Source organism: Dipodomys spectabilis, unplaced genomic scaffold (genome assembly GCF_019054845.1).
Source record: "Dipodomys spectabilis isolate Male_0828 unplaced genomic scaffold, ASM1905484v1 ptg000173l, whole genome shotgun sequence".
In the NCBI taxonomy this organism is placed as follows: domain Eukaryota; kingdom Metazoa; phylum Chordata; class Mammalia; order Rodentia; family Heteromyidae; genus Dipodomys; species Dipodomys spectabilis.
This window is the reverse complement of record NW_024870850.1, coordinates 11732353-11760214: the sequence shown is the minus strand read 5'-3', so window position 1 is coordinate 11760214 and position 27862 is coordinate 11732353. Positions and strand designations below refer to the sequence as shown.

At 61.9% G+C, this 27862-nt stretch overlaps 2 protein-coding genes across 5 annotated transcripts; one reads left to right on the top strand and one right to left on the bottom strand.

Moving 5' to 3' along the window:
• Positions 1 to 1823: 1823 nt before the first annotated feature.
• On the top strand, positions 1824 to 22222 carry Pkn1 (protein kinase N1). Of its 4 annotated transcripts, none has more exons than XM_042693864.1 (22): positions 1824 to 1928; positions 6055 to 6343; positions 8015 to 8166; positions 8460 to 8595; positions 12168 to 12313; positions 12932 to 13145; positions 13547 to 13741; positions 15506 to 15615; positions 15732 to 15875; positions 17420 to 17495; positions 17578 to 17719; positions 17803 to 17896; positions 19545 to 19624; positions 19696 to 19771; positions 19862 to 19953; positions 20348 to 20524; positions 20598 to 20660; positions 20922 to 20998; positions 21092 to 21234; positions 21352 to 21459; positions 21549 to 21629; positions 21872 to 22220. In XM_042693864.1, the coding sequence occupies exons 1-22, from the start codon at positions 1908 to 1910 to the stop codon at positions 22073 to 22075; spliced, it is 2820 nt and encodes a 939-aa protein (XP_042549798.1). In that variant the 5' UTR covers positions 1824 to 1907; the 3' UTR covers positions 22076 to 22220. The 4 variants fall into 4 exon arrangements, with proteins under 4 accessions (XP_042549798.1, XP_042549797.1, XP_042549796.1 ...); XM_042693863.1 differs by lacking the exon at positions 1824 to 1928 and adding an exon at positions 5168 to 5253 and having other exon boundaries at positions 21872 to 22221; XM_042693862.1 differs by lacking the exon at positions 1824 to 1928 and adding an exon at positions 5203 to 5277 and having other exon boundaries at positions 19560 to 19624; positions 21872 to 22222.
• A 450-nt stretch (positions 22223 to 22672) lies between these two features.
• Positions 22673 to 27173, bottom strand: Ptger1 (prostaglandin E receptor 1). The gene is made up of 3 exons (XM_042693898.1): positions 27077 to 27173; positions 24152 to 25041; positions 22673 to 22939 (listed from the first exon to the last, which is right to left on the bottom strand). The coding sequence occupies exons 2-3, from the start codon at positions 25022 to 25024 to the stop codon at positions 22673 to 22675; spliced, it is 1140 nt and encodes a 379-aa protein (XP_042549832.1). The 5' UTR covers positions 25025 to 25041; positions 27077 to 27173.
• Between the last annotated feature and the right edge of the window lie 689 nt (positions 27174 to 27862).

Sequence of the window (27862 nt, the reverse complement as noted above, 5' to 3'; positions counted from 1 at the left end):
CGAGAGCCAGTTTTTCCCCCAGGACAGAAAAGTGTTGGTGAGATTCGATTCCAAGGCCTGGACTAGGCCTGGACTAGAGAAGGACTATAGAAATGACCGGGATATAGCCCTACGATTGCATTTTGTTGATATTGCACACTTAATCCCTTACCCCCCTCTTTTAAGCCCCAGAATGCAACTCTCTTCCCAATGCCACCAAACTCTCCAGAGCACATGGACTTCAATGCTCACCCGAGTGAATGGATGCGGGAAGGCGGGGAGCCAGCCTCTGGCGCGGTTCCCCAGCTCGGCCCCAGGAGGGCAGCCTGGAACCTGGCAGCCAAGGGAGGAGGAGGACTTGTCTCTGGGCGAGGTGATGGGCTTTTGTTGTTGTAGTTGTTTTGATTATTCTTTTTTTCCTGTGTGAGGTGGCTGGGAGAGTCGCACGCCCGACAGGTGTTCTCTGGCTTCCTTGGGGCTGTGGAAGAAAACAGATTGTGCAGATTCGAGGCTGGCAGGTCAGTAATAACATCTATCTATCTATCTATCATCTATCTATCTATCTATCTATCTATCTATCTATCTATCTATCTATCTATCTATCTATCTATCTATCTATCTATCTATCTATCTATCTATCTATCTATCTATCTATCTATCTATCTATCTAGTTGGTCGGTAAATTGTCCGTCTGTCTAATCTATATATCTATTTCTCATCTATGCTTAGGTTAAACCCTGCAAAGATGTCCAGAGGGAAAAGGGAGAAAGCCCCGCCCCTTGGTTGCCGGGGCAACCAGCACCACGCAGGGCCGTGGGAAAGTCCTGGGCCCGCGTTCCTGGAGGCGCCGCCGCGCAGGGCCCGGGGGCCGGGGGCCGGGGGGCCGGGGTGGGGGTCCCGGGACGGGGGGTCCCGGGGTGGGGGCCGGGGTGGGGGCCGGGGGGCCGGGGTGGGGGCCGGGGTGGGGGGTCCCGGGATGGGGGGCCGGGGGCCGGGGTGGGGGCCGGGGTGGGGGCCGGGGTGGGGGCCGAGGTGGGGGCCGGGGGCCGGGGTGGGGGGTCCCGGGGTGGGGGGCCGGGGGCCGGGGTGGGGGTCCCGGGACGGGGGTCCCGGGGTGGGGGCCGGGGTGGGGGTCGGGGGACCGGGGTGGGGGCCGGGGTGGGGGTCCCGGGGTGGGGCTTCGGGGTGGGGGGTTCCTGGGGTGAGGGTTAGCTCTCATCAGAACTTTATTTGGGGGGAAGGGTGCAGGGGTCCCACACCGACCACAAACGGAACAAACTGCACGGACGGGAGGCTCGGGCCACCCCGGGTGACAGCGAGCCCCGGCATCATCCCCCCACACGGACGGAGAGCTCGTTCAGGGGTTCGGGGCTCCCCCGTGGCTTGGGCGCTGGGAGTTGAGCTTGAGCCGGTCTCCAGGCCGCGGGGAGGGGGCAGGGACACCTCTCCACCGTCGATTACGAGGCGGCCCCGGGAAGCGGCCGTCCTAGGGATTCCCGCGGGCTCTAACGGGGTCCCCCTCGGGCGGGGGCCGCGGTGATTCTGGGGTGCGGGGAGAGGCGAGCAGGGACGCCGCGGTGGGAACCGCGAGACCCCGCCAAGCCCCGCCCCTCAGGGAAGCCCCGCCCCCGACGGGGCCACGCCCTCCGCGGGCGCCCCGCCCCCTCCCCGGGCGCCGACCTCCGCCGCGGGTCACGTGACCCGGCCCGGCGGCCGCTGGGGCCGGAGGGCGCGGCGCGCGCGGACGCGGCCTGGCCGGGCGGGGCCGCAGGGAGCAGGCCGGAGCGGAGCGCGCGCCCGCGCGGGGTCCCGCCGCGCCCACCGCCCCTCGCCGCCGCGCCCGGGGCGCACGCGCGCTGGGCTCGGCTCCGCGCCCCTCCTTCCCTCCCTCCGCGCGGGGACCCCGGGCGGGCGGGCGGCCGGAGGACATGGCCAGCGACGCCGTGCAGGTAGGCGACCGCCGGGGATCCCCGCTCGCGGGAATACCGGGGTCCCCTCGCCCCCCTCATCCTGGATCCGCGTGGCGCGGGTGGGGGTCGCCCGAGGCCCCCCCTCCGCCCGGGTCCCCTCCTTGGGCGGGGATCCCGGAGCCCGCGAGGCCCCCTTCGGGGTAGGTGCACGGACCGGGTCCCAAATTCGGGGGTGCTGCCTCGGAGGCTCTGGCGGCACCCCTAAACCTCGGTCTTTTCTCTTGGAATCGAGGGGTGCGGCGGAGGCCCCCCGTCCGGGTGTCCGTGGCTGGCTGTGGCGTCCCGTCCTCTCTCGCCTCCCCCTTCTCGCTGCCCCCCTTACCGCCCGCGTTCGGATCCCGGCAGGTGCCGCTCCACCTGGGACAGGTGGCTGGCGGGGTGCCCGGCCCTGCCTCTCCCCCATAAAACAAAGCCCCTGCCACCCCCTCCACCAGACGGCTTTACGACGCCACCCAGATGGGCACCTGTTGGCGGAAGTGCCGCAGTCCCTGGGGTTGGGGTTACTGGGACAGGTTAGAAGATTGGGGTCCCCTCCCCACCCTTCCAGCTGCCCAGGGGGTCCCCTCCCCACCCTTCCAGCTGCCCAGGTGGGGGCTGGCTTGGTCAACGGGGGGGGCGGGGGTCTTGTCCCATGTTTTGTGCCCTGGATCTTACCTGTATGGACAGGTAACAGGGCTGGGTCACCCTTCACCTCCGTGCGGGGATGTGGGTGACACGCACCAGCCAGGTTATTATCCCTGTGTGTCACCTGCTAGATATTCCCGGCCCAGACTCCCCTCTTCCTGGGGCAGGAGACCAGGGTCACCCAAGACCCTCTTAGGTTCAGAGACACCCCCCTCCTCCCCAATCTCAGATCTGTGAGTGATCAGGTCATCGTTCAGTCCCTGGTCTGTGGCAGCCTTGTAACCAGGTTCTGTCTCCTTCTATACTTCTCTCCTACCCCCCCCTGTGTCTGCCCTGTCCCCCTTTGTGTCCCCCCTCCCCCCAGTCCTGCTGATGGCCTGCCAGCCTTGCCATGGAGCTGGGCGTATCTGGTGTTGCCGGTCACACAAGGTCAGACCTCTGGTGGGACCCCAGCCTACAACCCTCCCCCCCCCCAGCTCATGCATGTAACCTGGTGGTTTTGTGCCACCCAGGAAACTGAGGCTGTGCTTCCCGGAATGAGGTTGGCACTGTGCTCTGTCCTTCTCCCCCCATCCAGCCCTGGTCACCGTCTCGTCCCCTCCTGTCCACCCCTTTTTCGTGGCTGCTAGGGCTGGCTCCCCAGTCCCCACGATGTGTGGCTGTCTGCTCTGTGTCCGGCGAACGGATGTCCTGTGTAGATTCCGGAAACGCCCAAGACATTGGAATCTCAGGATGGTTGGCGGGTTCGGTCCCCCCCAGTACCCTGGGAGGTGGGCACCCTGGACCTGCTGTTTTCCCATCTCCTGCGGCCGATGCAGCTCTGAGGCCCAGCCCTGGTCCTGGGTTTGCGTTGCTGGCCCAGGGGTAACTCCCGAAGTAGCTGTGAGTCACCCTCGGGAAGAGAACCCTGGAGGCCCGGCCTCCCTCACTCCCGTTTTACATATTCTCAGGCCTCAGCCACTGAGGTGAGGCCGCAGGCGGTTGCTCCTCCCCTCTGCTTGGAACTGCCCCCATTCCAGCTGGCCCTGCTCCTGGCTGTGTCCCTGCTCTGCCTGCTGGGGACAGGGTGGGGCTAGCCTTGGGGCAGTGGGGCCGGGCCTGGTTGGGCCAGGCATCAAACCAAACCTGAGTTTGAAATTGCAGCATTGTCTCTTCCTCCCAAATGCCTGAATCTCTATCAAATACCAGGGGAGAACTGGGGTTCCGTGGCGGGGAGGGGGAAGAGATGGAGCCAGGATTGGGGTGATATCTTCTGTGTGTCTCATTTGGCTGCCGAGACTCTAGGCCCCTTGTTCCTTAATTCAAAGCACTGTTAGATTAGGGACTAGAAAGTTCTTGGCCACGGGTGCTGTCATGTGTGCTCTGGATGCTCATTCGCACCCCTGAGCAATGCCACTTCGCACTCCCAGAGCTGATGGTTTCCATTTGTTTTGGAGGCAGGATCCCTTCTCTTTTGTGTGTCCTTGTGGCCGTGTGTGTGTGTGTGTGTGTGTGTGTGTGTTTATTTTCTCTTGTTCTTCTCAAACCTGGAGCTTCCTATTTCTACTGCCCATGTGGCTGGGATTACAGCAGTGAGAGACCGTGCCTTGTGCCTTGTGTGGCTTGACCCTTGCCTTCCGGGGGCCTGAACTCTGCCTGGGCTCTGCTTCTGGGCTTTTTTTTTGCTCTAGGCAAGTGCGCCACCACCTGAACCACAACTCTACTTCCGGTTTTTTGTGGTTCATAGGAGAGAAGAGTCTCACAGACTTTTCCTGCCTGGGCTGGCTTTCAGGCGAGATCCTCAGATCTCAGCCTCCTGAGTAGCTAGGACTGACCCCTGTCTCTATGCTTTTTGGGAAGAGTTTTTGCAGTGCAGGAGACGGAAGTCAGGCACAGCAGGCCAGTAAGTGCTCTCCCATCCAAGTGTGTTCACAAACCCTGCTATTCTTAAGGGTGGAGCTTTCCTGTGCCTTTTGGGGGCAGAGTGGGGAGGTGGGGGGTGTCATTCTTCTTCTGCTGGGACATTCAGGACCGCAGCCATGGGTGTCTGGAGGGGAGGAAGCAGGAAGTCAGGATGGCTAGCAGGAAGGGGACCTCTCCTTCCCTTCCTAAAGGGGAAGTTGGGGACATGGGACAGGTGGTAGGCCTGGCTGTAGCAGAGTGGGACACCAGGGGGGAGGGTCCAGGAAGTGTGCACACGCGTGTGGAAATGCTCGTGGGCATGGGCTATGTCCATGCGGACACGTGACATGTGGATGCCTCCATTGGCATCTGGCGTGTGGGGGTGGGCACGGGTGAGCCCGGAAGGTGGGCACACTTGTGAATCTGTGTTATAGCTGATGAACACTCCCCCCCGACACCCCCCCCCCCGTCCCCCGTCCCCCTCCTCCCCCCCCTGCACTATTCTTGGAGCCTGTGTACCCTCCAGGCAGCCTGTCCTAGCACACTATGTGGTGGGCACGGGAGCCAGGGTGCCCCTGGGCTGCCTTGGGAGAAGCACACATGGCCCTTACGATTGGCCAAGGGAAGGCGATCGCAGGTGCCCCAGAGCTGGCCTGCCGCACTGCGTGCTGGGAGCTGGCAGGAAAGAGGAAGTGGTAGCCTCCGAGGCCCGGGGCAGGGCTGAGGCTCAGGAAGAGGGCGGGGCCCCCAGTCCAGACCCAGGATGGCGGCTGACCCCCCTTCCGAACAGGAGCTGGAGGTGGGCACTGAGTCCCCGAAGGGGGTAGGCAGCAGTTGGGGGTTCTATCTTGCCTGTGTCTTGCTTTGGGACTGAGGAGAGGCGGTAATGGGGCGCTGGACCGAGTTAGAGATCTCTGGGGGGGGCCTTTGTGGCTCACGGGCTGGGGAGACACAGGAGGAAGGAGGTGGGGTTCTGCTGTGAAGCTACCAGGAGGGAAGGCAGCCTGCTCTCGGGACCTCCTCGTATGGGGGTACTGCACAGGGAACACAGAACCTACTTCCAGGACCTCCTAGTTTGAGGGTTCCGCACAGGAAAGATGACCTCTGCTCCTGAGAACACCAGGTTTGGCGTGTACAGCCAAGAGATGAGGCCCGGTTCAGACAACTGGTTTAGGGGTCCAGTAGAAGGACCACAGGGCCTCTCCTTGTGACCTGTGGTTTGGGGCACAGCTGACAGGGTAAGGGGTACAGCAGAGGTAGAACTTGTGGAAGTGAGGTGAGGCTCCAGTGCCAGAGGAGACAGGTCTGCACCTCTGGGTGTCCCTGGTCTGGAGACAGGTAAAGCTTTGCTGGTGTGCGGGCCATGGCTCAAGTGGTAGAGACCTGCCTGGTAGCAAGGGTTAAAACTTATATCTGTATATATCTAGATCAGGCTTTGCCCTTGACCTGCCCTTGACCTCCCAGAGGAGTGAGGTCAGCGAGCATCACCTCCCTATGGGGGTTCAGAGCTGTTCCTATCCTGGGATAGGGAGAAGGCTGGCATCAGGGGGAAGCTGACCTGACCCCTGGCCCCTGACCCCGGCTCTCCCACTCCCCGCAGAGCGAGCCTCGAAGCTGGTCCCTGCTGGAGCAGCTGGGCCTGGCCGGGGCGGACCTGGCGGCTCCCGGGGTGCAGCAGCAGCTGGAGCTGGAGCGGGAGCGGCTGCGGCGGGAGATCCGCAAGGAGCTGAAGCTGAAGGAGGGCGCGGAGAACCTGCGCCGGGCCACGACCGACCTGGGCCGCAACCTGGGCCCCGTGGAGCTGGTGCTGCGCGGCTCGGCGCGCCGCCTCGACCTGCTGCACCAGCAGCTGCAGGAGCTGCACGCGCACGTGGTGCTGCCCGACCGCGGTGAGCATGCGTGGCGGGGCGTGTGAGGCGGGGCCACGCGGTGGGCGGGGCCACGCGGTGGGCGGGGCCGCCTCTGCCGCGGTGCTAGACAGGGTGGAGCAATGTGAGGGGCGGGACAACATGTGGGTGGGGCCCCACAGTGGGCAGGGCAGTGTGAACAAGGTGGTGGGTGCAGAGACGTGAGGGGCGGGTGGAGCAACTTGGTAGGTGGGGCTAGGCACCTGGCGGGGAAACCTGAGGGGTGGGGAGGTCCGGTGGGTGGGGCTTCATGGTGGGCGGGGCTTCATGATGGGCGGGGTCAAGTCGGGTCAGTCCCCCAACCCACAGACCCACCAACCCCCAGAGAAACATCCAAATACCTGGAGACTCAGCCACACCAGAAACTGCAGGACACCCAAAGACCATTTAACTTAAAAAACAAACAAAAACACAACACCACCTCTCTATCCTGTATCTCATTACGTTTGTTGTAGCAGGCGTCACTGGGTTGGAACTCAGGCTTTGAGCTTGCTAAGCAGGTGCTCTACCACTTGAGCCATACCCAGTCCTTTGGCTTTAGTTTATTTTTCAGATTGAGACCCCTTTTTATGCTGGGGGTGGCAGGGACTGCAGTCCTTGTATTTACACTCCCTGCCTAGTTGGAACTATAGTCACACAGCACTAGGCCAAGCCACTGATGAGATGAAGTATCAGACTTTTGGCCAAAAACTTCGATCCTCCTGATCTCTGCTTCGGATTTACCGATGTAAGCTAGCGTGTCTTTGTTTGTTGGAGGCAGACTTGGGGCTTGAACTCAGGGCCTGGGCTGTGTCCCTGAACTATTTCACTCACAACGGGCACTCTATCACTTGAGCCAGAGCTCCACTTCCAGCATTTTGCTGGTCAGCTCATTGACTGGTGGTAAAAGTCTTAGCCAGGTGTCAATGGCTCATACCTGTAATCCTAGCTCGTCAGGAGGTTGAGCTCTGAAGGTTGTGGTTCAAAACCAGCCTGGCCAGGAAACTCCATGAGACTCTTTTACCTCCAGTGAACCACCAGAAAACCAGAAGTGGTGCTGTTGCTCAAAGTGAAAGAGCTCAGAGACAGTACCCAGGCCTTGAGTTCAAGATCTACAACTGACAAAATAAACCCCAAGAGTTTCATAGACTTCTGCCTAGGGTGGCTTTGAACTGTAATTAGGATGACAGGTGTTGAGCCACCACTGCCCAGCCCATTTCACTACTCTTTGAAACCCATGCTGGTGTCTGGCTGTGCCATCACCCAGCAGCTCATACGCAGCCGCATCAGCTGCGCGAGATCTAAACTCAGTGTCCACAGCCAGATGCAGACATGGCATCTCCTTGGTAGCTAGATCTCACGGTCAGTCTCCACACTGCAACTGCCATTCCTGCCCCGGGCCGGGGCTCCTAGCTGTCACCACCTCATCCCACAAGCTCACCAGAGACCTTTCCTATAGCACACCCCCAAACCCACACAGAGGGCTGGGTTGTGCCCGCAGCCGGAGCCGTTCCCTGGCAGGTCCAAGAAGTTAGCCCTTCCTGGGCCCCAGTGTCGCTATGGCCTGGCTTCTGCTGGTCTTTTCTTCTCCTGGATCCTCCCAGTCCAGGCAAAGGCTCTGGAAAGAGCAAGGTGACCCCCTGGTGACCCAGTTGCCCAATTGTCTCCCCCAAGATGCCCCCCAGTCCCCGGGTGAGGGCGGCCCCAGCTGTTCGGCCACCAACCTGAGCCGCGTGGCAGGGCTGGAGAAGCAGCTGGTCATCGAGCTGAAGGTCAAGCAGGGGGCAGAAAACATGATCCAAACCTACAGCAACGGCAGCACCAAGGTGGGTGCCTCCATCAGGTTCTAGAACATTCCATCACCCTGACACCTTGCAACACCATCCTCATTAGCAAACCTTTCCCCTCCCTCCCCCCTCCCCCTGCCCCCCGGCCCCTGGCCACCACCAATCTGCTCCCAGGGTGGCTGTGTCCACCTGTTGTGGATAGTTAGAGTGACACATTTACATCCCCTGGGCTCTGCTGTTCCCCTCCATGCGTGAGCACTGGGACCCCAGGTACCCAGGGGGCCTGCACAGTGGGGATGGAGCCAAGCCTGGACTCACCTCTCACCCACCAGGACCGGAAGCTTCTGCTCACTGCCCAGCAGATGCTGCAGGACAGCAAGACCAAGATCGACATCCTCCGCATGCAGCTCCGGCGGGCCCTGCAGGCTGGTCAGCTGGAGAGCCAGGCAGCTGTGGACAGCCTTCAGGGTGAGTCTGGCACTTGACACAGCCTAGCCTGCACTGCACCCTGCAGGCCTCCACCTCCAGCCCCAGGAAGCATTGTTTTGGGGGTAAAGAAGAGGGTACTGTGATTTACCACGCGACTTTGTGAGTTCTGTCCCAAGCAAGGTTTGGATTAGATTGTTATTATTAGCCAACTGAGCCCTGTCAGGCCAAGGCCACCTTTTGTTTCCTTGTGAATAAAGTGTGTCCCCTCCCCCATCCTGAGGCTTGAACGTAGGTTAGGGCCCGAGTGCTGCCCTTGAGTTCTTTCACTCAAGGCTAGCACACTGCCACTTTGAGCCAAAGCTCCACTTCCAGTTTTCTGGTGGTTCATCGGAGATAAGTCTCAGGGACTTTTTTGCCCAGGTTGGCTTTGAACCTCGATCCTCAGATCTCAGCCTCCTGAGTAGCTAGGATGACAGGCGAGAGCCACCTGGCAGTGAAAAAGGTTTATCGGCACATAGTCCTGACCACTTCTTAGCTACTCTTTCACCATCTTCTTTTTTGTGACATTCTGCACATGTAGTCCAGGCTGACATTGAACTCCTGATCCTCCCATAATTCCAGCACTGAGAAAGCTGAGGCGGATTAGGAGTTCAAGGCCAGCTTGCGCTTTATGGAGAGACTCATGTCAGAAAGTTAAAAGAACACCCAGGTCCAAGGGGGAACTCAATGGTAGGTGCAAAGCCCAGGGAAGGCCTGGCTAAGTAGCAGGGGTGTGGCTTGTTGACGGGGGTGTGGCTTGGGCTGGAGGTGGTTTGTTGGGGGTGTGGCTAAGATGTGGAGTTTGGTGGAGGTGTGGCTGGACAGTGGGTGTGGTTTTGCAGGGGGTGTGGCTTGAGACTTGGAGTGTGGCTTTCGCTGGAGGCCTGGTTGGGGAAGTGGGAGTGGCTTATTGGTAGGGGGCGTGTCTCCCTGGTAGAGCAATTGCCTAGCGAGGTTAATTAAGGCCTTGGGTCCTATTCCCCAGCACTGCAAAATTAATCTTTAATAAATTAATGATTAATTAAAATCCAGTCTAGGGGAGGGTGTATAGATTGTAAGTGTGTCGCGCCTTCCCTGTGTTATCTGATCCACGGAGGTTAGGACTGTAGTACAGTGTGACCCTGCGTCAGGGCCCAGCATACGCGACGTTCAGCCCGTGGGTGACAAATGTCCTACTCTGCGTGACAGCACGTCTTGCCTCTGTGGGGCACTGGGTGGCCCCTGTTCCTCCCTGGGCTGGACTTAGTCCTGGGACTTTTTTTTTTTTTTTTCTGTCACTCATGGGGCTTAAACTCTGGCCTGGGCGCTGTCCCTCAGCTCTTCAGCTTAAGGCGAGCACTCTACCACTTGAGCCACAGCGCCACTTCCGGTTTTCTGGTGGTTCATTGGAGACAAGAGTCTCACAGACTTTCCTGCCCGGGCTGGCTTTGAACCAAGACTCTCAGATCTCAGCCTCTGCGTAGCTATGAGTACAGGCCTGAGCCTCTGGCACCTGGCAATCCTAAGACTTTTGTGGCAAACTAAACACATTTTTGTCCCCGTTCTTGGCCTTGCCTGTGGCCAGCCATGGCATTGGGTCTTGGCACCGAGGCCCTCTGCCACTGTAAGAGTCCCTATGCCTAGATGAAGGGCGGAGTGTGTATCATGATAGAGCCAGGCTCGCCTGGCGGTGGCCTGGTGGGAATGTGACTGCTTTTATGATTCGGGTCTTTGCCTGCAGGTGGCAGTGTTGGTACGATCAGTGGTGTAATGGTGTCTCTTAATATCTGTTTTAGTCAGCTTGGGCTGCTGTAGCAAAGTTCTACAAATCACATGTCTTACACAACAAATGTGCTCGTTTCAAGCCAAGTGTGGTGGCTCAAGCTTGTAATCCCAGCTACTTGGGAAGTGGAGGTATGATGATCATAGTTTCAAGCAGGCCTAAGCAAAGTTAGGAAGACCCTATCCAGAAAACAAAGTAAAATAACAGAGCCATGACTCAGTAATAGAGTTCTTGCCTAGCATGCATCAGTCTGAGTTCTGAGCTCAAACCCCAGTACCAAAAACATTAAAAAAAAATCTTTGGGTGCCAGTGGCTCACTCCTGTAATCCTAGCTGCTTAGGAGGCTGAGATCTGAGGGTCATGGTTCGAAGCCAGCTGGGGCAGGAAAGTCCTGTGAGACTCTGATCTCCAATGAACCACCAGAAAACCAGAAGTGGTGCTGTGGCTCCAAGTGGTAGCATGCTAACCTTGCTAATCTTGAGCAGAAAAAGCTCAAGTACAGTGCTCAGGCCCTAAGTTCAAGTTCCACAACTGACAAAAAAGAAATCTCACAATGTGGAGAGCTGGAAATGTGGGACCTGGGTGACAATGTGGAAAGCACTCTGGTGTCCGTGTTGTTGTTGTTGTTGTTTTGGTCAGACGTGGGTGCCTGAGCTCAGCCTGGGCGCTGTCCCTCAGTTCTTCAGCTCAAGGCCAGCACTCTACTACTTGAGCCATAGCGCCACTTCTGGCTTTTTCTGTGTATGTGGTGCTGAGGAATCAAACCCAGGGCCTCATGCATGCAAGGCAAGCGCTCCACCACTGAGCCACCTTCCTAGCCTCATGTTCTTGTTTTTGGTCAGTTGTGGGGTTTGAACTCAAGGCCTGGGTGCTGTCCCTCAGTATTTTTGCTCAAGGCTAGCGCTGTACCACTTTGAGCCACCATGCCACTTCTGGCTTTTTGCTGGTTCATGGGAGATGAGAGTCTCACAGACTCTCCTGCCCTGGCTGGCTTCGAACTGTGATCCTCAGATCCCAAGCCTTTTGAATAGCTAGGATTACAGGTGTGAGCCACCAGCACCTGACAAGTTTCTGATATTTTTTTTTTGGTGATGTCATTGCTCTTGTTTTATACTGCATTTGGAACCCAGGGCCTCCTCTGTGCTAGGCAGTTGCTCTACCACTGAGCCATGCCCCCAGCTCTGGTGTCTTTTCTTAAGAAGTCACTAATCCCTCAGGACTCATCTAACCCTAATCACCCTGTAAGCATCCCATATGCCAATGCCATCATATTGGAAGGGGGCACACACATTCCTGTGCCCTATACTTCCCACCCTGTGGCTCCAATGCCAACCCTGTGTGGCAGCCTGAATGCATACGAGTGTCTCCGGTGTGTGTGTTTGTGTGGCTCTTCTGTGGCATGGAAATGTATGAGCATCTTACAGCAACTTGATTACCCCCCTGTGGGCGACAATCCCTGGTGAGATCTGAGGACCACGATTCAAAGCCTGCAGATACAAGAAAGTCCATGAGACTCTTCCCTCCACTGAACCACTAAAAAACCAGAAGTGGAGCTGTGGCTCAAGAGCTAGAGCCTCAGCCTTGAATGGAAAAGCTCAGGGTCAGTGCTGTCCAGGCCCAGTGTTCAAGACCCAGGACTGGCACACACATGTTCACACACACACACACACCCCTAAAGAGCACAAAGCACTCGGGGTGAAGTGTCCTTCGGCCCGAGGATGGTGGGTGGCGGCCTGGCCCCGTGGGGTCACCCCAGGGCTTCTCTGGTGACCCTAGGCCGGCCTCACCGCTCCGTGGCCCTCGCCCACAGGCGGTCCAGACCTGGGGGCGGTGGAGCTGCGCATCGAGGAGCTGCGACACCACTTCCGGGTGGAGCACGCGGTGGCCGAGGGCGCCAAGAACGTGCTGCGCCTGCTCAGTGCGGCCAAGACCCCCGACCGGAAGGCGGTCAGCGAGGTGAGGGGCGGGGCCTCTGCGGTGCCAGGCTGTGGTGGGCGGGGCCTTGCGGGGGCGGGGCACCGGGAAGATCACCAGTAGTGATAGGCCGAGAGGAAGGGTGTGTGGTTTTGTGAGGGGGCGGGGCCTCCGCGGGGTGGCTCTAGGGAGGGGGCGGGCCTTGGCTGGTGGGCGGGGCCTAGGCTGAGAACTTGCAGGGTGGGGTCTCAAGGAGGGGGGGGCCTCTATGAGGGGCAAAGCACCTGCCAGGGGCTGGGCGTCGGTACGGGTGGAGCATGCTTATTGGACATCAGCAGGGGCGGGACACCAGCAGGGGCGGGGCATGCTTGATAGGGGTCATGGGGGGCCGGATGTACTTGTTGGGCGTCATGGGGGCGGGGCACCAGCAGGGCCGGGCATCCACTGGGGACAGGGTTCCCCCCCATCGTAGCCAGAAGATAGGTCCTTCGTTTTTCCGGGATCCCCAGGTTGAACCAAGTTGGTTCGAGAAGGTTTCAGGCTCCAGGGAGAAGTTGCCCAAGATGTGTGTGTGTGGGGGGGCGATGCTGGTGACCTGCCCCAGCCCCTCCCACAAGGTGCCCCTCCCCCAACCCCCTCTCCCCCCCTCGCACACTCCAGGCCCAGGAGAAATTGACCGAGTCCAACCAGAAGCTGGGGCTGCTGCGCGAAGCGCTGGAGCGGAGGCTCGGGGAGCTGCCTGCCGACCACCCCAAGGGGCGGCTGCTGCGGGAGGAGCTGGCCGCCGCCTCGTCCGCGGCCTTCAGCGCCCTGCTCAGCGGGCCCTTCCCAGCCACGCACTACAGCACGCTGTGCAAGCCCGCCCCGCTCACGGGTGGGCTGCCCCGCCCCACTGCCCCCACCCCGGCCCGACAAACCCCCGTCCGCCTCGCATGCTGCCGCGGCCTCGGCCCGCCGCTGCCGCCTCCTCTCCGCACCTGCCCTTGCCTCATTCCAGACTTTGGGCCTCCTCCCGCCCTGTCCGCGCAGCCTCCAAGCCCTTCCGTGCCCCGCTTCTCCCTCAGTCCTATTCTTTCTGGTCCTCAGCCCTGGCCTGCGAGCCCCCCGAGACCACAGCCCCGTATTCTCACGGATCTAGGCCTCCCCAGCCCCGCGCTGAGCCCTGGCGGGCCCTCATCCACAGGACGGCCCCCCCCATCTCCCCTTTCCTCCCTCCCTTCCCCTCCCCTCCTGCCCCCCCTCCACGTGGCCCCACTATTGCCTGTCCTTCCACAGGGACCCTGGAGGTACGCATCGTGGGCTGCAGAGACCTCCCCGAGACCATCCCCTGGAACCCCTCGCCCTCCGTGGGGACACCTGGGACCCCCGACAGCCGCGCCCCTTTCCTGAGTCGCCCGGCCCGGGGCCTTTACACCCGGAGCGGAAGCCTCAGTGGGCGCAGCAGCCTCAAGACAGAAGCCGAGAGCCCCGGTGAGTTGGCAGGAGCAGCGAGGCGGGGTGCTGGGTGCCCCGGGTTGTGTAGCGATGCGGAGGGGGAGGCTCACTAGGCTTCCTGCCTCGGTCTCCCGGGTAGCAGGCCCCCGGGGCCGCCAGCTTTCCTCACCCATGTCACACCTCCTCAAGCCTGCGATCCCAACCGCAACATCAATGAAGCCACCCGCAGGAAGAGCAAGAATGGCAAAATCAGAAGGGGGGTCACGCGAGGAGAAACTGCGACCTTGGTGTGCAGTCTCTGTGCGCAGCTGCGGGGAGAGCCAAGCCCAGAGAGACCGATGGCTGTGCAGAAGCCAGGTCTAAAATACGCCCTGGACCTGATCAGTGATGCAGGAGGCCAGGCATGCGCACCGTGAGGCTGCAGGAGGACACTCGGGGAGGAGCACGGAGGTGCAAGGCCTCTGCCTCTGATCCTATTAATTTCTATTGGAGTGAAGTACAGAAGATGGAAAACAGCAACAGAAGCTAGGGCCGGGGCGTGGCCAGGGCTGGGGGTGTGCCAGGGCTGGGGCGTGGCTTCGCAGCCGGCGCCATCCTCTTGGGGGCGTGGTTTTGGTGCAGGGGCGGGGCCGCTCTGTGCCAGGTTGGCTTTTGCTGGCCCTCGGCCTGAGAAAGGAAAAGGTAGGAGGTCCCAGGGTCCTGGCTCACGCCTATAATCCTAGCTTCGGAGGAGGCTGAGCTCTGAGAATGGAGGTTCGAAGCCAGCCCCGACAGAGAAATCCGGGAGAATTACCCAGCACAAAGCTAGAACTTGTTGCTCTGTGGTAGAGTATTAGCCCTTTGGATGGAAAGACCTGAGGGGGAGACCTGGAGGTCAAGGCCTAGAACTGGTACCCAGCAAAAGGGAAAAAAAATATTAAACAGTTTACCGTAGGAGCCACCTCCTCTCCTGGTGGGCATGTAAGAAGGGATGTCTGGGTTCCTGTATTTATAGTAGCATTCCCAGCAACCCGAGGAGGGAAGAATGCCCAACCACACACGCGGATGGATGAGTGGATAAACAAAATGTCCTAGATTCCTATAATGGAATAGCACTCAGCTTTAAAAGGAAGGAAATCCTGCCCCATGCTACCACGCAGATGAACAATAGGCGGAGGGCAAGAAGCCAGTCACAAGAAAGATAAATACTGGGATGGGAGTGTAGTCCCAGCATGTGGGAGCCAGCCTGGGCTACAGGGCAAGAGCTTGTCCCCCCAAGAAAACAAAAAGGTGAGAGACAGAGAGAGAGGGGGAAAGGGATGATAAGAGTCTCCTAGAATTATCTTTCCAAGCTAACTTTGAACCAGAATCCTCAGATCAGCTGTGAGTACAGGCATGAGCCACCAGCACTTGATGAACAGGCTTTAACATTAAAAGCAAACAACAAGCTGAATGCTTGGTGTGGTGGCTCACGCCTGTCATCCTATCTATTCAGGAGGCTGAGATCTGAGGGTCATGGTTCAAAGCCAGCCTGGGCAGGAAAGGCCATGAGACTCTTATCTCCAATAAACCACCAGAAAACCAGGAGTGGCGCTGTGGCTCAAGTGGTAGAGTGCCAGCCTTGAGCTGAAGAGCTGAGGGACAGCGCCCAGGCCCAGAGTTCAAGCCCCACGACCAACCAAAAAAAAAAAAAAATAAAACTGAAAAAGTTGTGCCAAATTGGAGTAGCAGAATGTGAGCGTGTGTGTATGTGTATTTTGAGGGGATGCCAGTGAAAACCCCCACACCCCCACAATGCCTAACCTCCCACCCCGGTTCCAGGCGAGGTCCGGACGGTGCTGAAGCTGGATAACACGGCGGTGGAACAGACTTCCTGGAAGCCGTGTGGCCCCAGTGCCTGGGACCAGAGCTTCACCCTGGAGCTGGAGAGGGTGAGCTGGGGGGGGGGGTGAGCTGGCGGGGGTGGGGTGGGGTGGGGGGGGTGTCACGCCTCACCAGGGGTTCTAGGCTTGAAGCACCTGTATGTGACCATCCTGTTCCCCCCCAGGCGCGGGAACTGGAGCTGGCTGTGTTTTGGAGGGACCAGCGGGGCCTGTGCGCCCTGAAATTCCTGAAGTTGGAGGATTTCTTGGACAATGAGAGGCACGAGGTGCAGTTGGACATGGAGCCCCAGGGCTGCCTGCTGGCTGAGGTACGCCCCCACCCAGATCCTAATACCCTTCCTCCTGCCTCCTCTAGCCCATGCCTAAGCAGAAGGAATGCATTGGGGCGAAGGAGGAGGATCTCAGCCTTCAGAGAGAAGTACATGTAAACCTGGGGCCGGTGCTACCCCTGTAATCCTAGCTACTCAGGAGGCTGAGATCTGCCCATCAGAGTTCAAAGCCAGCTTGTGAAACTTATCTCTGATTCACCACCAAAAACTCAAGCAGGGAGAGCACCGTTCTAGGAAAAAGTTAAGGGGCAGCAGCACTCAGGCCCTGAGTTCACGTCCAAGTATTGGCACAGGGAAGAAGGGAGGGAGGGAGAGAGGGAGGGAAGGAAAGAGGAGGAGAGGAAGGAAGGAAGGAAGAAAAAGGAAAAGGAAGGAAGACAGACAGACAGACAGGCCTGGTGGCCTAATTATGGCGACTGCCGGGTGGGGCGGAGAGATTCCTGGGGGTTCTCTTGGGGTTTGGGTCTCCCCGCCGCTGTGCTGCTCCCATTTGGAGCTGGGTCGTCGTTCCCTGGGGTCGGTCTGTACACGGTAGGTCTTCTTGCTGCATTTCTGGTCCCCGCACCCACACTCCAAGGCCAGTCACCCCTCCGCCCCCCACCTTCCCGGCTTGACAGCGAAGAAGTCTCCAGATGGGGGTTCCTCGGCTGAGAACCCTACAGTCTTCCTAGCCGACCCCTGGAAATGTGAGCGATCGTGCTCAATGCCATATTTTCTTTTTGCCCACGAACCCAGCAGTTCACCCCAGAGCCCCCCACAAAACAGACCTGCTCTCCCTTGCATTCGACAGTTGGAGGAGGAAACTCAGGGTCAAGCGAGGCAAAGTCACCGGGTCTGGTTTCGCCAAACCATCCCAAGAAAAAATTACTCTCAGCTGTATGGGTGTGGCCTAGCGGCAGGGTGGAGCTTGGTGATGGGGGCGGGGCCTGGCGATGGGGCGGGGCCGAGGTACAGGGGCGGGGCCATTTTGTGGGCAAGGCTTTGCTGCTGAAGGCTTATGGTGTGACTGGTTAGTGGGTGTGGCCCGATGACAGGGGTGTGGCTTTGTAAAGGGGGCGTGGTGTGAGGCTGTAGTGGGCCGGGCTGGCTGAAGGGGGCGGGTCGTGATTATGTGTGGTGGGTGTGGCCTGCTGAAGAGGGGAGTCGTGATTCAAGGGGGCGTGGCTTGTGGGGCAGGGCGTGTTCTGTGATGGGCGTGGCCTGGAGGTGTGGGCGTGGCCTCGCCGTGGGATGTCTCCAGCCAGGCCCTTCCTTATAAACTTCCCACCCTGCGGCCGCCCTGGGATCCAGGATCCCATCAGCGGGGGTGATGGATCTGTGTGACCCCCACCGCGAATGCACCGGCGCGGGCCGAGCCCTGGGGACCAATCACCCCTCCAGCCCCCACCCTGAGGCTTGGGCTTGGAGCTATGTGACCCCCACAACTTTGGGGGCTGCAGACTCCACCCCCGCCGCCCCGCCCCCCGGGCTGCCCCCCCCCCCCCGGGGCGCAGGGCCACTCACCGCCCCTCTGCCCTTTCCAGGTCACCTTCCGCAACCCCGTGATCGACAGGACCCCTCGGCTGCGGCGACAGAAGAAGATATTCTCCAAGCAGCAAGGTGAGGGGGCGGCGGGTGGGCGGGGTGTGGCTGGGCCCGCCCCCCCCGTGCCCCCCAGGGGGTGACACCTGCCCCCCCCCAGGGAAGGCGTTCCAGCGCGCCCGGCAGATGAACATCGACGTGGCCACGTGGGTGCGTCTGCTGCGGAGGCTCATTCCCCACGCTGCGGCCACGGGGACCTTCAGCCCCGGCCCCGCGCCCGGCTCCGAGCCCCGGCCCGTGGGGTAAGGAGTCCTGCCTGCCCTGCCGCCCCCCCCCCCCCCCCCCCCCCGCCTGCCCCACACCCACCTCCTCCTCTCCCCTGCAGTGACATCTCCATCGAAAAACTCAACCTCGGAGCCGACTCGGACAGCTCGCCCCAGAGGAGCCCACCGGGCACCCTGTCCAGCCCATCCAGCCTGGTGCGTGTCCGCCTCTTCTCTGCTCTTGCGGTCCTGCTCCATTTTCAGAACCATCTAGAACTTGCTGGGGTCACCCAGATGGTTGTGGCACAACCCGGCCACGTTTGCTGCGGGGGAAGGGGGCGGCAGGGAAGGGCCTTGAGGGTGTTTCTCAGTGATCTGGTGTGCATGGAGCATGTGCAAAGACCCTGGGGTCCAAGAAGGAAAAAGTGTTCTCTGTGTCCTGGCTATGTGACCCACAGAAGGTAACTATACCTCTCTGCACCATCAGGTGCAAGAAGCATGTTTGAAATGCACACTTTTAACAGGGTCTGGGTCTAGGGGGGCTCCAGTGATTCTCCTGCCCCAGCCTCCCTTCTAGCTGGGACTGTAGGCATGCCACAGAATGCCTGGTCCAAATGCATTTTCTACCTCATTTCCTTTTTTTTTTCCCCCCTGTGTTCTCTGCTAGCTCTGAAGTTAAACTCAGGGAGTTGGGCCTTGCTTAGCTTTTTCACATACCACTTGAGCCACACAGATCAAGCCTTTTTTTTTTTTGTATGTCATGGGGCCTGAGCTCTGGGCCTGGGCACTGCCTTAGCTCTTCAGCTCAAGGCCAGTGCTCTACCACTTGAGCCACAGCGCCACTTCTAGCTTTTTCTGCTTATGTGGTGCTGAGGAATCAAACCCAGGGCCTCATGCATGCAAGGCAAGCGCTCTACCACTGACCCCTTCCCAGCCCCTTTTTTTTGTTTTTGTTAGTTGTGGGGCTTGAGCTCAGGGATTGGGCACTGTCCCTGAGTGCTCTACCACTTTAATGCACGGTTCCACTTCCGGTTTTCTGGTGATTCCCTGGAGATGAGAGTCTCATGGACTTTCCTGCCCGGATTGGCTTTGAACCATGATCTTCTGATCTCAGCCTCCTGAGTAGCTGAGATTACAGGCGTGAGCCACCAACACCTTGCTCTTATTTTATTATTATTTTTAATGGACATAATAGTCCACATCTGTAATGCCAGCACCTAGGAGGCTGTCAGGAGGATTGAGAGTTCTAGACCAGCCAGGGCTCACGTTGAATTATGTGAGACGCCACATTGACTGAATTTGGCAAAAACTCCATGAGGTGTTAACACTACCGAGACAGACGTGGGGGACATAGACAGACACCTGAGGGGCAGTTCAGGAGTGACCTTGGGATGCCCTTTTAGCCAGTTGAGTCCAAGGGGACAGTTGTGTAGGGCTAGGGGCATGGCTCAACGGTAGAGTTCTTGCCTAGCATGTACAAGGCCCTGAGTTCAAACCCCTGTAGCACCAAAAGAAAGGGGGGGGGAGTACAGAGAGTAGACACTGGCGATGTTAAAGACTTTCTGTTGACAAATATAGTAGCCACCTGCCTTCGGGACCTTTGAGTAAAGGGATGGGAGGGGTTATGCAAATGAAAGGAGAGGGCAATTCAGGTAAAGTGAGACCAGCTGTGCAAAGGCCCTGAGGTAGGGAAACACTTGGGGGGTGTTCCAGGCAAGGGGAAGGGAACTGTGTGGCTGGAAGGAAGTGAATGAGGACAGAGGGCAGAAGGAAGGCAGGTGAGAGGGGAGAAGGGGCTTCTCACAGTCTTGGGGGGGGTCTGGCCTGGCTCTATGTCCTTGTGACCTTTGCTCTTCCCCCACAGGGCTCCCCGATCCAGGAATCTAATACCACTCCTGAGCTGCCTTCAGAGACCCAAGAGACCTCAGGGCCCACCCTGTGCAGGTTGACACCCCTTCCCCCACACCCTCGGGGCCCCCCCCCCCCTCTGTCCCTACCGTGTCCTCTCTCCACAGCCCTCTGAGGAAGTCCCCGCTGACCCTGGAGGATTTCAACTTCCTGGCGGTGCTGGGCCGGGGCCACTTCGGGAAGGTGAGGGGGGTGGAGAGGCGCGGACATGGCCACCCGCCGCTTCCCCAGCCGGCCACGGCCACCGAGTCACCGAACCCACCCCGCCCGCAGGTGCTGCTGTCCGAGTTCCGGGCCAGCGGAGAGCTGTTCGCCATCAAAGCCTTGAAGAAAGGGGACATCGTGGCCCGCGACGAGGTGGAGAGGTGAGGGGCCGGGCTCCGTCCCCCCGCCCTGCTGGTGATGGCGCCCGGAGGCGGCCCGGCCCGGCCCCGCCTGGCCCGGGCAGGAGTGGGATCGGTGGCCGGTGCAGGGGTCAGGGGCTCCGGGTTCGGATCCCACTTGGGCCGGGTGAGGCTTCAGGGGTAAGGACAGCTGGCCTGGGTGTGGGCGCGCGCGCAGGCCGAGTGTCCCCGGAGTTCCCAGCAGCCTTAGAATCAGATCCCAACTCGGAAAGGTTTCAGCATGTGAAGATTGTATTGGTCTGGGCCAAAAAAAGAGAGAAAAACAGAAACTCTCCAAAGCGGGAAACACCGACCCGTCCGGGGGCGGCCGAGCTCCCCCCCGACCCGCCCCCCCCTGACTCGCCCCCCCTCCCAGCCTGATGTGCGAGAAGCGGATCCTGGCGGCCGTGACCCGGGCCGGCCACCCCTTCCTCGTCAACCTCTTCGGCTGTTTCCAGACGCCCGAGCACGTGTGCTTCGTGATGGAGTACTCGGCCGGCGGCGACCTCATGCTGCACATCCACAGCGACGTGTTCTCCGAGCCCCGAGCCGTGTGAGCCCCCGGCCCCCCGGGCTCGGGCCCCCCCCAGCGGGGCCTCTGTGACCCTCGCCGTCTCTCCTTGCAGCTTCTATTCCGCCTGTGTGGTGCTCGGCTTGCAATTTCTCCATGAGCACAAGATCGTCTACAGGTGTGTGTGTGTCTGTGCGTGCGTGCGTGTGTAAGCGCGCATGTGCAGGCCACAGCCTGGAGGAGGGCCTCTGTGGACATCTAGGGCATGTTCTCATTTGCATATGCTCCACCCCGCGTGGGCGTGCCCATGCTCTCTCCACCAATAGGGAGCCCGTGGCCCCGCCCAGGGAGCGGGCCTCTTGTGGCCACGCCCACGCGGAGGCGTGGCCCGGGCCGTGTCCAGCCCCCTGCCCATGCTCCTATCGGTCCTCCCCCTCAGGGACCTGAAGTTGGACAATTTGCTGCTGGACACCGAGGGCTACGTCAAGATCGCAGACTTCGGCCTCTGCAAGGAGGGTGAGGGGTGGAATCTGGAGGGACCCCACGACGGGGGGGGGCGCGGGGTTCCCCTCCACCACCGTTGGCTCACACTGCCCCCGCCGCCCCCAGGGATGGGCTACGGGGACCGGACCAGCACCTTCTGCGGGACCCCGGAGTTCCTGGCCCCCGAGGTGCTGACCGACACATCGTACACACGCGCCGTGGACTGGTGGGGGCTGGGCGTGCTGCTCTACGAGATGCTGGTGGGCGAGGTGAGGCCCGGCCCCCGCGGCGGGGTGGGCACGCGCGTGGCGGGGCCGTGGTGGGGCCGGGCGCGGGGCGCGGGGCGCGGAGGGGGCCTCACCCCCCCCCCCCGTCCCTGTCCCCAGTCCCCGTTCCCCGGGGACGACGAGGAGGAGGTGTTCGACAGCATCGTCAATGACGAGGTCCGCTACCCTCGCTTCCTGTCTGCAGAGGCCATCGGCATCATGCGGAGGGTGAGGGCCTCCCACAAGTGCTGGGGGGGGGGGAGGGCAAAGGGCACTCGGAACCGGAAGTAGATGACACGCTGCCCCCCCATCCTCAGCTGCTGCGGAGAAACCCGGAGCGGAGGTTGGGGTCCAGCGAGCGAGACGCAGAGGACGTGAAGAAGCAGCCCTTCTTCAGGGTGAGCCCCCCAGCCTTGCCATCCCCCCTCAAAACCTGCCATGTTCCCCAACACCCATTTCCCCTCCCACGGCTGCTGTCCTGAGTGGACCTACCCCCTCGATCCTTCCTGAACCCCCAATTCCACCTGTACCCCCTCTTCCTGGTGTTGGTCTCACAGACCACAGCCTAGGCCTCCCCCCAACCCCGAGACTGCACCTGTCCAAGGCCCCCCCCCATCCTGATGGCCTCCCCCCCTCGCAGACCCTGGGCTGGGACGCCCTGCTGGCCCGGCGCCTGCCCCCACCCTTTGTGCCCAAGCTTTCGGGGCGCACGGACGTCAGCAACTTCGACGAGGAGTTCACGGGGGAGGCCCCCACGCTGACCCCGCCCCGCGACGCGCGGCCCCTCACGGCCAACGAGCAGGCGGCCTTCCGGGACTTCGACTTCGTGGCGGGGGGCTGCTAGCCCCTTCTCCCGCCCCCGCCCCGCCCCGCCCACCAGAGCTCTTAGTTTTTAAAAAATGGCTTTGGGGATCACCCATCCGTGCATCCTCTCGTTTCTTCTTGTGTGCAGAAATGGGCTATGGATGGGAGGGCGCCTGGGCCTGGGGCCGCTGGGCACAGGGCAGGAGGTCGGCTCAGGGATCGGCATGGGGACTCCAAGCCGGGAGGGGTGCAGCCTTCAGGCCAGGACGGGCAGGGTTGGGTGGACCAAGTGTTGGGGGCACTCAGGATCATAACGATCAACAGGACCAGACAGCGCGTCTGAAACCTGCTTGCAAAGGAGCTGAGGTTCACTCACCTCGGCCCCCCACCCCCACCCCAACGCGCCTGCGCCTGCCCCTACGGGGATGGGGGGGCGCCGTCTGGGCTACAATGGAAGCCTGGGCGTGAGTGCGCCCCGCGCGGCCGCCCTCGGAACTGCACCGGCCCGCGAGGCTCAGGCTGCGCCTCTGCCGCCCCCGCGCGGCCGCCGCGGGTCTTGCACCCCCGACGGGGCACCGCCAAGGCTCAGCGCGAGGCCGGGGTGGGGGTGGGGGGGCGGCTCGGGCTCGGGCCGCCTTCAGAAGTGGCTGAGGCCGCTGTGGCGGGAGCTGCGCAGCGAACTGGCCTCCCAGGCGCTCTTGCTGAGGCCCAGCTCGGCCGGGCTGCCCTTGGCGCTGGCCCACGGGGGCAGGAGGCGGAGGAGCTGGCGCAGCACGGCCTGGCGCAGCAGGATGTACACCCAGGGGTCCAGGATCTGGTTCCAGGAGGCCAGGCGCACGGCCAGAAACAGCGGTCGCTGCAAGGAGCTGAAGCTCCAGCCCCCCAGCGCCAGCACCACCAGCACCTGCGGGGAGAGGAGGCCTGAGGGCGGGGCGGGACTTCCGGGAGAGGAGGCTGGGGCGCCCTGGGATAGGCCAGTGGGGCCCGGCGTGGGGACAGAAGCCTGGCCAAGGGATCCCCAGGGATTGGGGACTCTGACTAGAAAGGAGGGCCCCCTCAGCCACCCCAAGCACCACGGGACCGAAGGCGAGACGACAGAAAGCAGGTGGAGAGGAAAGGATGGAAACGGAGCACAGGGTTTCAGAGTGGCCTGGCGGCGAGGGCGGGTCCTGCAGGGCTACCAAGCCTGGGGAGGCCTCGCCAGGCAGCGCGCGCCGGTAACCCCAGCTACTTGGGAGGCCAAGACCTTGGTTTGAGGCCACTTCTGGGGGGAACACATGGTGCGACCCTCTTCTCAGCCAACGAGCCTAGCATGACGGGGCGCCTGCCGCCCCGGCTACAGGGAGGATGGGGGGGGAAAGGCCGGGAATGTGACTCGAGTGGTGAAGCACTTGCCGAGGAAGCCCTGGGCCTGGAGTTCAAACCTCAGCCCCGCCCCAAACAAGAAACGGCTCAGGCTGCTCACGCCTGCCAGCCTAGCTTCCCAGGAGGCTGAGGTCTGAGGCTCGAGGGGTTCAAAGCCAGCCCGGGCAGGAAAGTCCAATCAATGAGCAAAAAGTTGGAATGGGGATGTGGTTCAAGTGGTAGAGCACTAAACCTGGGCGGGGGGGGGGGATCCCAAGCCTCACGGGGCACGCACACAGATCAAAAGGACAGAAGTGTAGCCGGGCATGGGTGCAAACACTTGTAGTCTCAGAGCTGAGGAAGCGGGGCGGTGTGTGTGACTCTAGAAGGGTCGGAGGGGCAGCAGGACCGGGCGCACGGCGGGGCTCAGGATGGGGCGCGCAGGGGCGTGGGATGAGGGCGCTGGGGCTCGGGGTGCGTGGCTGAAGTGCAGGGGTGCGGGATCCGGGCGCGGGAACGTGGGGCGGGGTCGGGGCGCGGGAACGGGGCGCGGGACCGTGGGGCGGGGTGCCGCAGGGGGGCAGGGGCGCGGGAACGTGGGGCGGGGTCGGGGCGCGGGAACGGGGCGCGGGACCGTGGGGCGGGGTGCCGCAGGGGGGCAGGGGCGCGGGAACGTGGGGCGGGGTGCCGCAGGGGGCAGGGGTGCGGGGTCGGGGCGCGGGAACGTGGGGCGGGGTGTTGCAGGGGGGGGCGGGGCGCGCGCGGGCCTCACCAGCAGCGGGCTCCAGCAGAGGCAGGACACCAGCATGATGCCCACGAGCTGGCCCAGCATCTCCACGTCGTGCGCGCGGGCGGCGCGCGCGGAGCCGCCGCGGGAGCCGCGGAGGGAGGCGGGCGCGCCGTCGGGGCGGGCGGCGGCGGGGGCGCGCGCGGCGGGGCGGGGCGGGCGGCGGCGGCGGCGCGCGCGCAGCAGCGCCAGGCCGCTGAGCGCGTTGCACACGAGGGCGGCGAGCAGCGCGGCCAGGCCGAGGCCGGCGAAGAGCCCGGCGAGCAGCGCCTGGCGCCAGCCCCCGCGCGGGCCCAGCCCGATGAAGCACCAGGTGCCCGGGTACTGCGGCTCGTAGCGGCCCACGCGCGCCGCGGGCAGCAGCGCCACGGCCAGGGCCACGGCGCCCAGCGCGCCCGGCGCCAGGCGCGCCCCCGAGCCGCGCGCCGCGTGCCGCAGCGGCCGCGTGAGGCCCGCGCAGCGCTCGGCCGCCATCCCGCAGCCCAGCAGCAGCGGGCACAGCCCGAAGAACACCATGCAGCCGCCCAGCGCGTGGCACGCGCCGCCCGCCGGGCCGCGCCCCGTCGCGTACAGCCGCAGCACCAGCGCGCCCGGGATCACGTGGCCCGCCAGGTCCACCGCCAGCAGGCTGGCCGCGAACCAGCGGAACGGCGCGGCCGAGCGGCGGCGGCGGCGGCGCGGGCCCGCGGCCCGGGCCAGCAGCGCCAGCGCCAGCACGTTGGACGCCGCGCCCAGCGTCATGGAGAAGATGGGCAGCGCCGGGGAGCCGCCCGGGCCCCCCGACGCGTTCGGGGCGCCCCCCGGGGCCGCCGCGCCGGGCGCCGCCAGGCTCAGGTTGAAGGCCTCGCCGGGGATCATGTCCGGGGTCGGCAGGGCTGAGGAGAGGGGAGAGGGGCGAGGTCAGGAGAGATGAGGGGAGGGGGCGAGCAGGGGAGATGAGGGAAGAGGCCAGGGGAGGGGGTGGGCAGGGGAGATGAGGGGAGGGAAGAGGTCAGGGGAGGGTGGGCAGGGGAGATGAGGGGAGGGAAGAGGTCAGGGGAGGGGGGTGGGCAGGGGAGATGAGGGGAGGAGAGAAGACATAGCAGGAGGGGAGGGGGAGGGAGAGGAGGGCGGTAGGGGTACAGAATCCACCTGGTGGACCCAGCACCACCACAGGGGGCTCATGGAAGGGGGGGCACTGTCCCCCAGTGTCTCCAGGTGACCCTCCCCATCCACCCGACCTGTCCTTGGCTCCTGGTGTGCGCGTGCTGGGAACTCAGGCCCTGGCTTCTGCTCAAGGCTAGGCTCCACCTCCGTTTTTTTTGTTTGTTTGTGTTTGGTCGGTGGAGGGGCTTGAACTCTGGGCCTGGGCGCTGTCCCTCAGCTCTTCAGCTCAAGGCGAGCACTCTACCACTTGAGCCACAGCGCCACTTCCTGCTTTTTCTGCTCCTGTGGTGCTGAGGAATCGAACCCAGGGCTTCATGCATGCAAGGCAAGCGCTCTACCACTAAGCCACCTTCCTAGTCCTAGGCTCCAGCTCTGAAGCTATACTTGTTCATTGGAGATGAGTCTCACACATGCTGAGCGCTGTCATCCTAGCTACTCAGGACGCTGAGATCTGAGGACTGAGGTTCAAAACCAGCCCAGGTAATAAAGTCTGTAAGATTCTAGCATCAATTAATCAACAGAAAACCAAGAGTGGCGCTGTGGCTCAGGTGATAGAGCGCTTGCCTTGAGCAAAAGAGCTTCGGGGTCAGCACCCAGGCTCTGAGTCCGAGCCTTATATCTGGAAAAAAGAAAAAAAAGCTCACCTATGCCAGGTGCTGGTAACCCTAGCTGCTGGGGAGGCTGAGGTTGCATTTCGAAGCCAGACTGGCCAGAAGAACCTGTGAGGATCTTTTCTTTCTGTCGGTTGTGGGGCTTGAACTCAGGGCCTGGACACTGTCCCTGAGCCTCTTTGTGCTCAAGGCAAGTTTCTGGTTTTTGTGTGGTTCATTGGAGATAAGAGTCTCACGGACTTTCCTGCCGGGACTAGCTTTGAACCTCAATCCTCAGACCTCAGCCTCCTGAGGAGCAAGGATGACAGGCGTGAGCCACCAGTACCTGGCTGCGAGACTCTTATCTCCAATCAACTTCTCAGAAAAAGCTAGAAATAGGCTGGGAAGGCAGCTCGATGGTAGTAGAGTGCCTGCCAAGCAAGCACAAAACCCTGGGTTGGATTCCTCAGCACCACATAAGCAGAAAAAGCTGGAAGTGGCGCTGTGGCTCAAGTGGTAGAGTGCTAGCCGTGAGCACAAGCAGCTCAGGGACAGTGGCCAGGCCCTGAGTTCAAACTCCAGGGCAGACACACACAAAAAGGAGTCTCATACATCCATCTGTATGAGGATGTATGGGGGGGGGCGGCTTTGAACTGTGATCCTCAGATCTCAGCCTCCCGAGGAGCTAGGATGACAGTTGGGGGCCTGGGATGCTCTACTCCACATCAATTGCTGTCCCTACCTGTGTGCATCCCAGCATCAGCCCACGGGGAACCCCAACTCTGGGTAGACCCAGGCCATTCCTGCCCAGGGCGCCATCTCACCCACCTGTCCCCTGTCCGCTGTCCCCCTTCATTGTGCTCCCGTCTCCCCAGCTTTAGATCACTGTCCCTAGCACCCCCCCCCCATGAACCCATTTCTGTGCTCCCAGGCCTCATTTCTATTCTCATGGTCCCGTCTCTGTCCCAGACCCCCAGTCCTCCCTACCCAGTTGTGTTCCCCCCACGGCCACACCCCTACCTCTCCCAGCCCATCTCTGTCCCCCACTGCCACCTGTGTCCCAAGGCCTTCACCTCCCCCACGCTGTCCCCTCCACTGGAGGCCCAGGGCAGCGGGGACAGACGGAACCGCACAGGCGATGGAAGAGGCGAAGGATGGGCCCCAGGCTTCTTACCGGCTGTCTCCTGGGAGGCCAGGTCCCCATGGTCCAGCGCTGGGCCCCGCTGCTGCACCCGCTGCACCCCAGCTCTGCCTGTGGCCGCCGCCTCCCGCCCTCTTCCTGGGGCGGCGTCTGGGCTGGGCCTCGCCTGGGCTGGGGCCTCCTCCACCCTGGCCTCCACCCCGCGCAGGCCCGTCCCGCGCCCTGCGTCCCTCTCTCTCTATGCTCTTGGCTATGGACAGGGGCGGCTGGAGGCCCAGATGATGGCCCCCGAGGGGAGGGAGCCCCCCTTCCCCGGGAGGTGGCCTGCCCTCCTTCCCCCAGCTCTGCAGGGGGGTGAGGGGGGCAGCACTTCTCCCCTGGGGCTCGGGCCTCTTGCCCGCCTCATTAATAAAGTGGATAAAATCTAAACACTGGAAAATGTGAGCCTCCCCGCCCCCGTGGGCTGGGCCTGGGGGGGGCTGGGCCTGTGTGGGGCACAGGGCTGGCAGCCCCCCTTCTTGCAGTTTTGTGGGTGACGGCTGTGTGTGAGGCCCAGTCTGGCCATGGGAGTTTAAAGCCAGGCCCTGGCAGCAGGCGCCACCCTTCCACTCTGAGGAAAAGGGGGGCTCAGGGAACCCCCAGGGAGCGGGCCGCCTGCTGGAGGGCCAGTTGGACAAGGTGTTGACAGCCATGCTGGGAGCCCCAACAGTTGCAGCCGGGGGTGACACCCCGATACCCTGTGCTGACCTGTCCCATCCTGAAGTTACTGCAAGTCACCCCGCATTCAGCCCCTCAGTCCTGGGGTGCTGTTACCTGGTA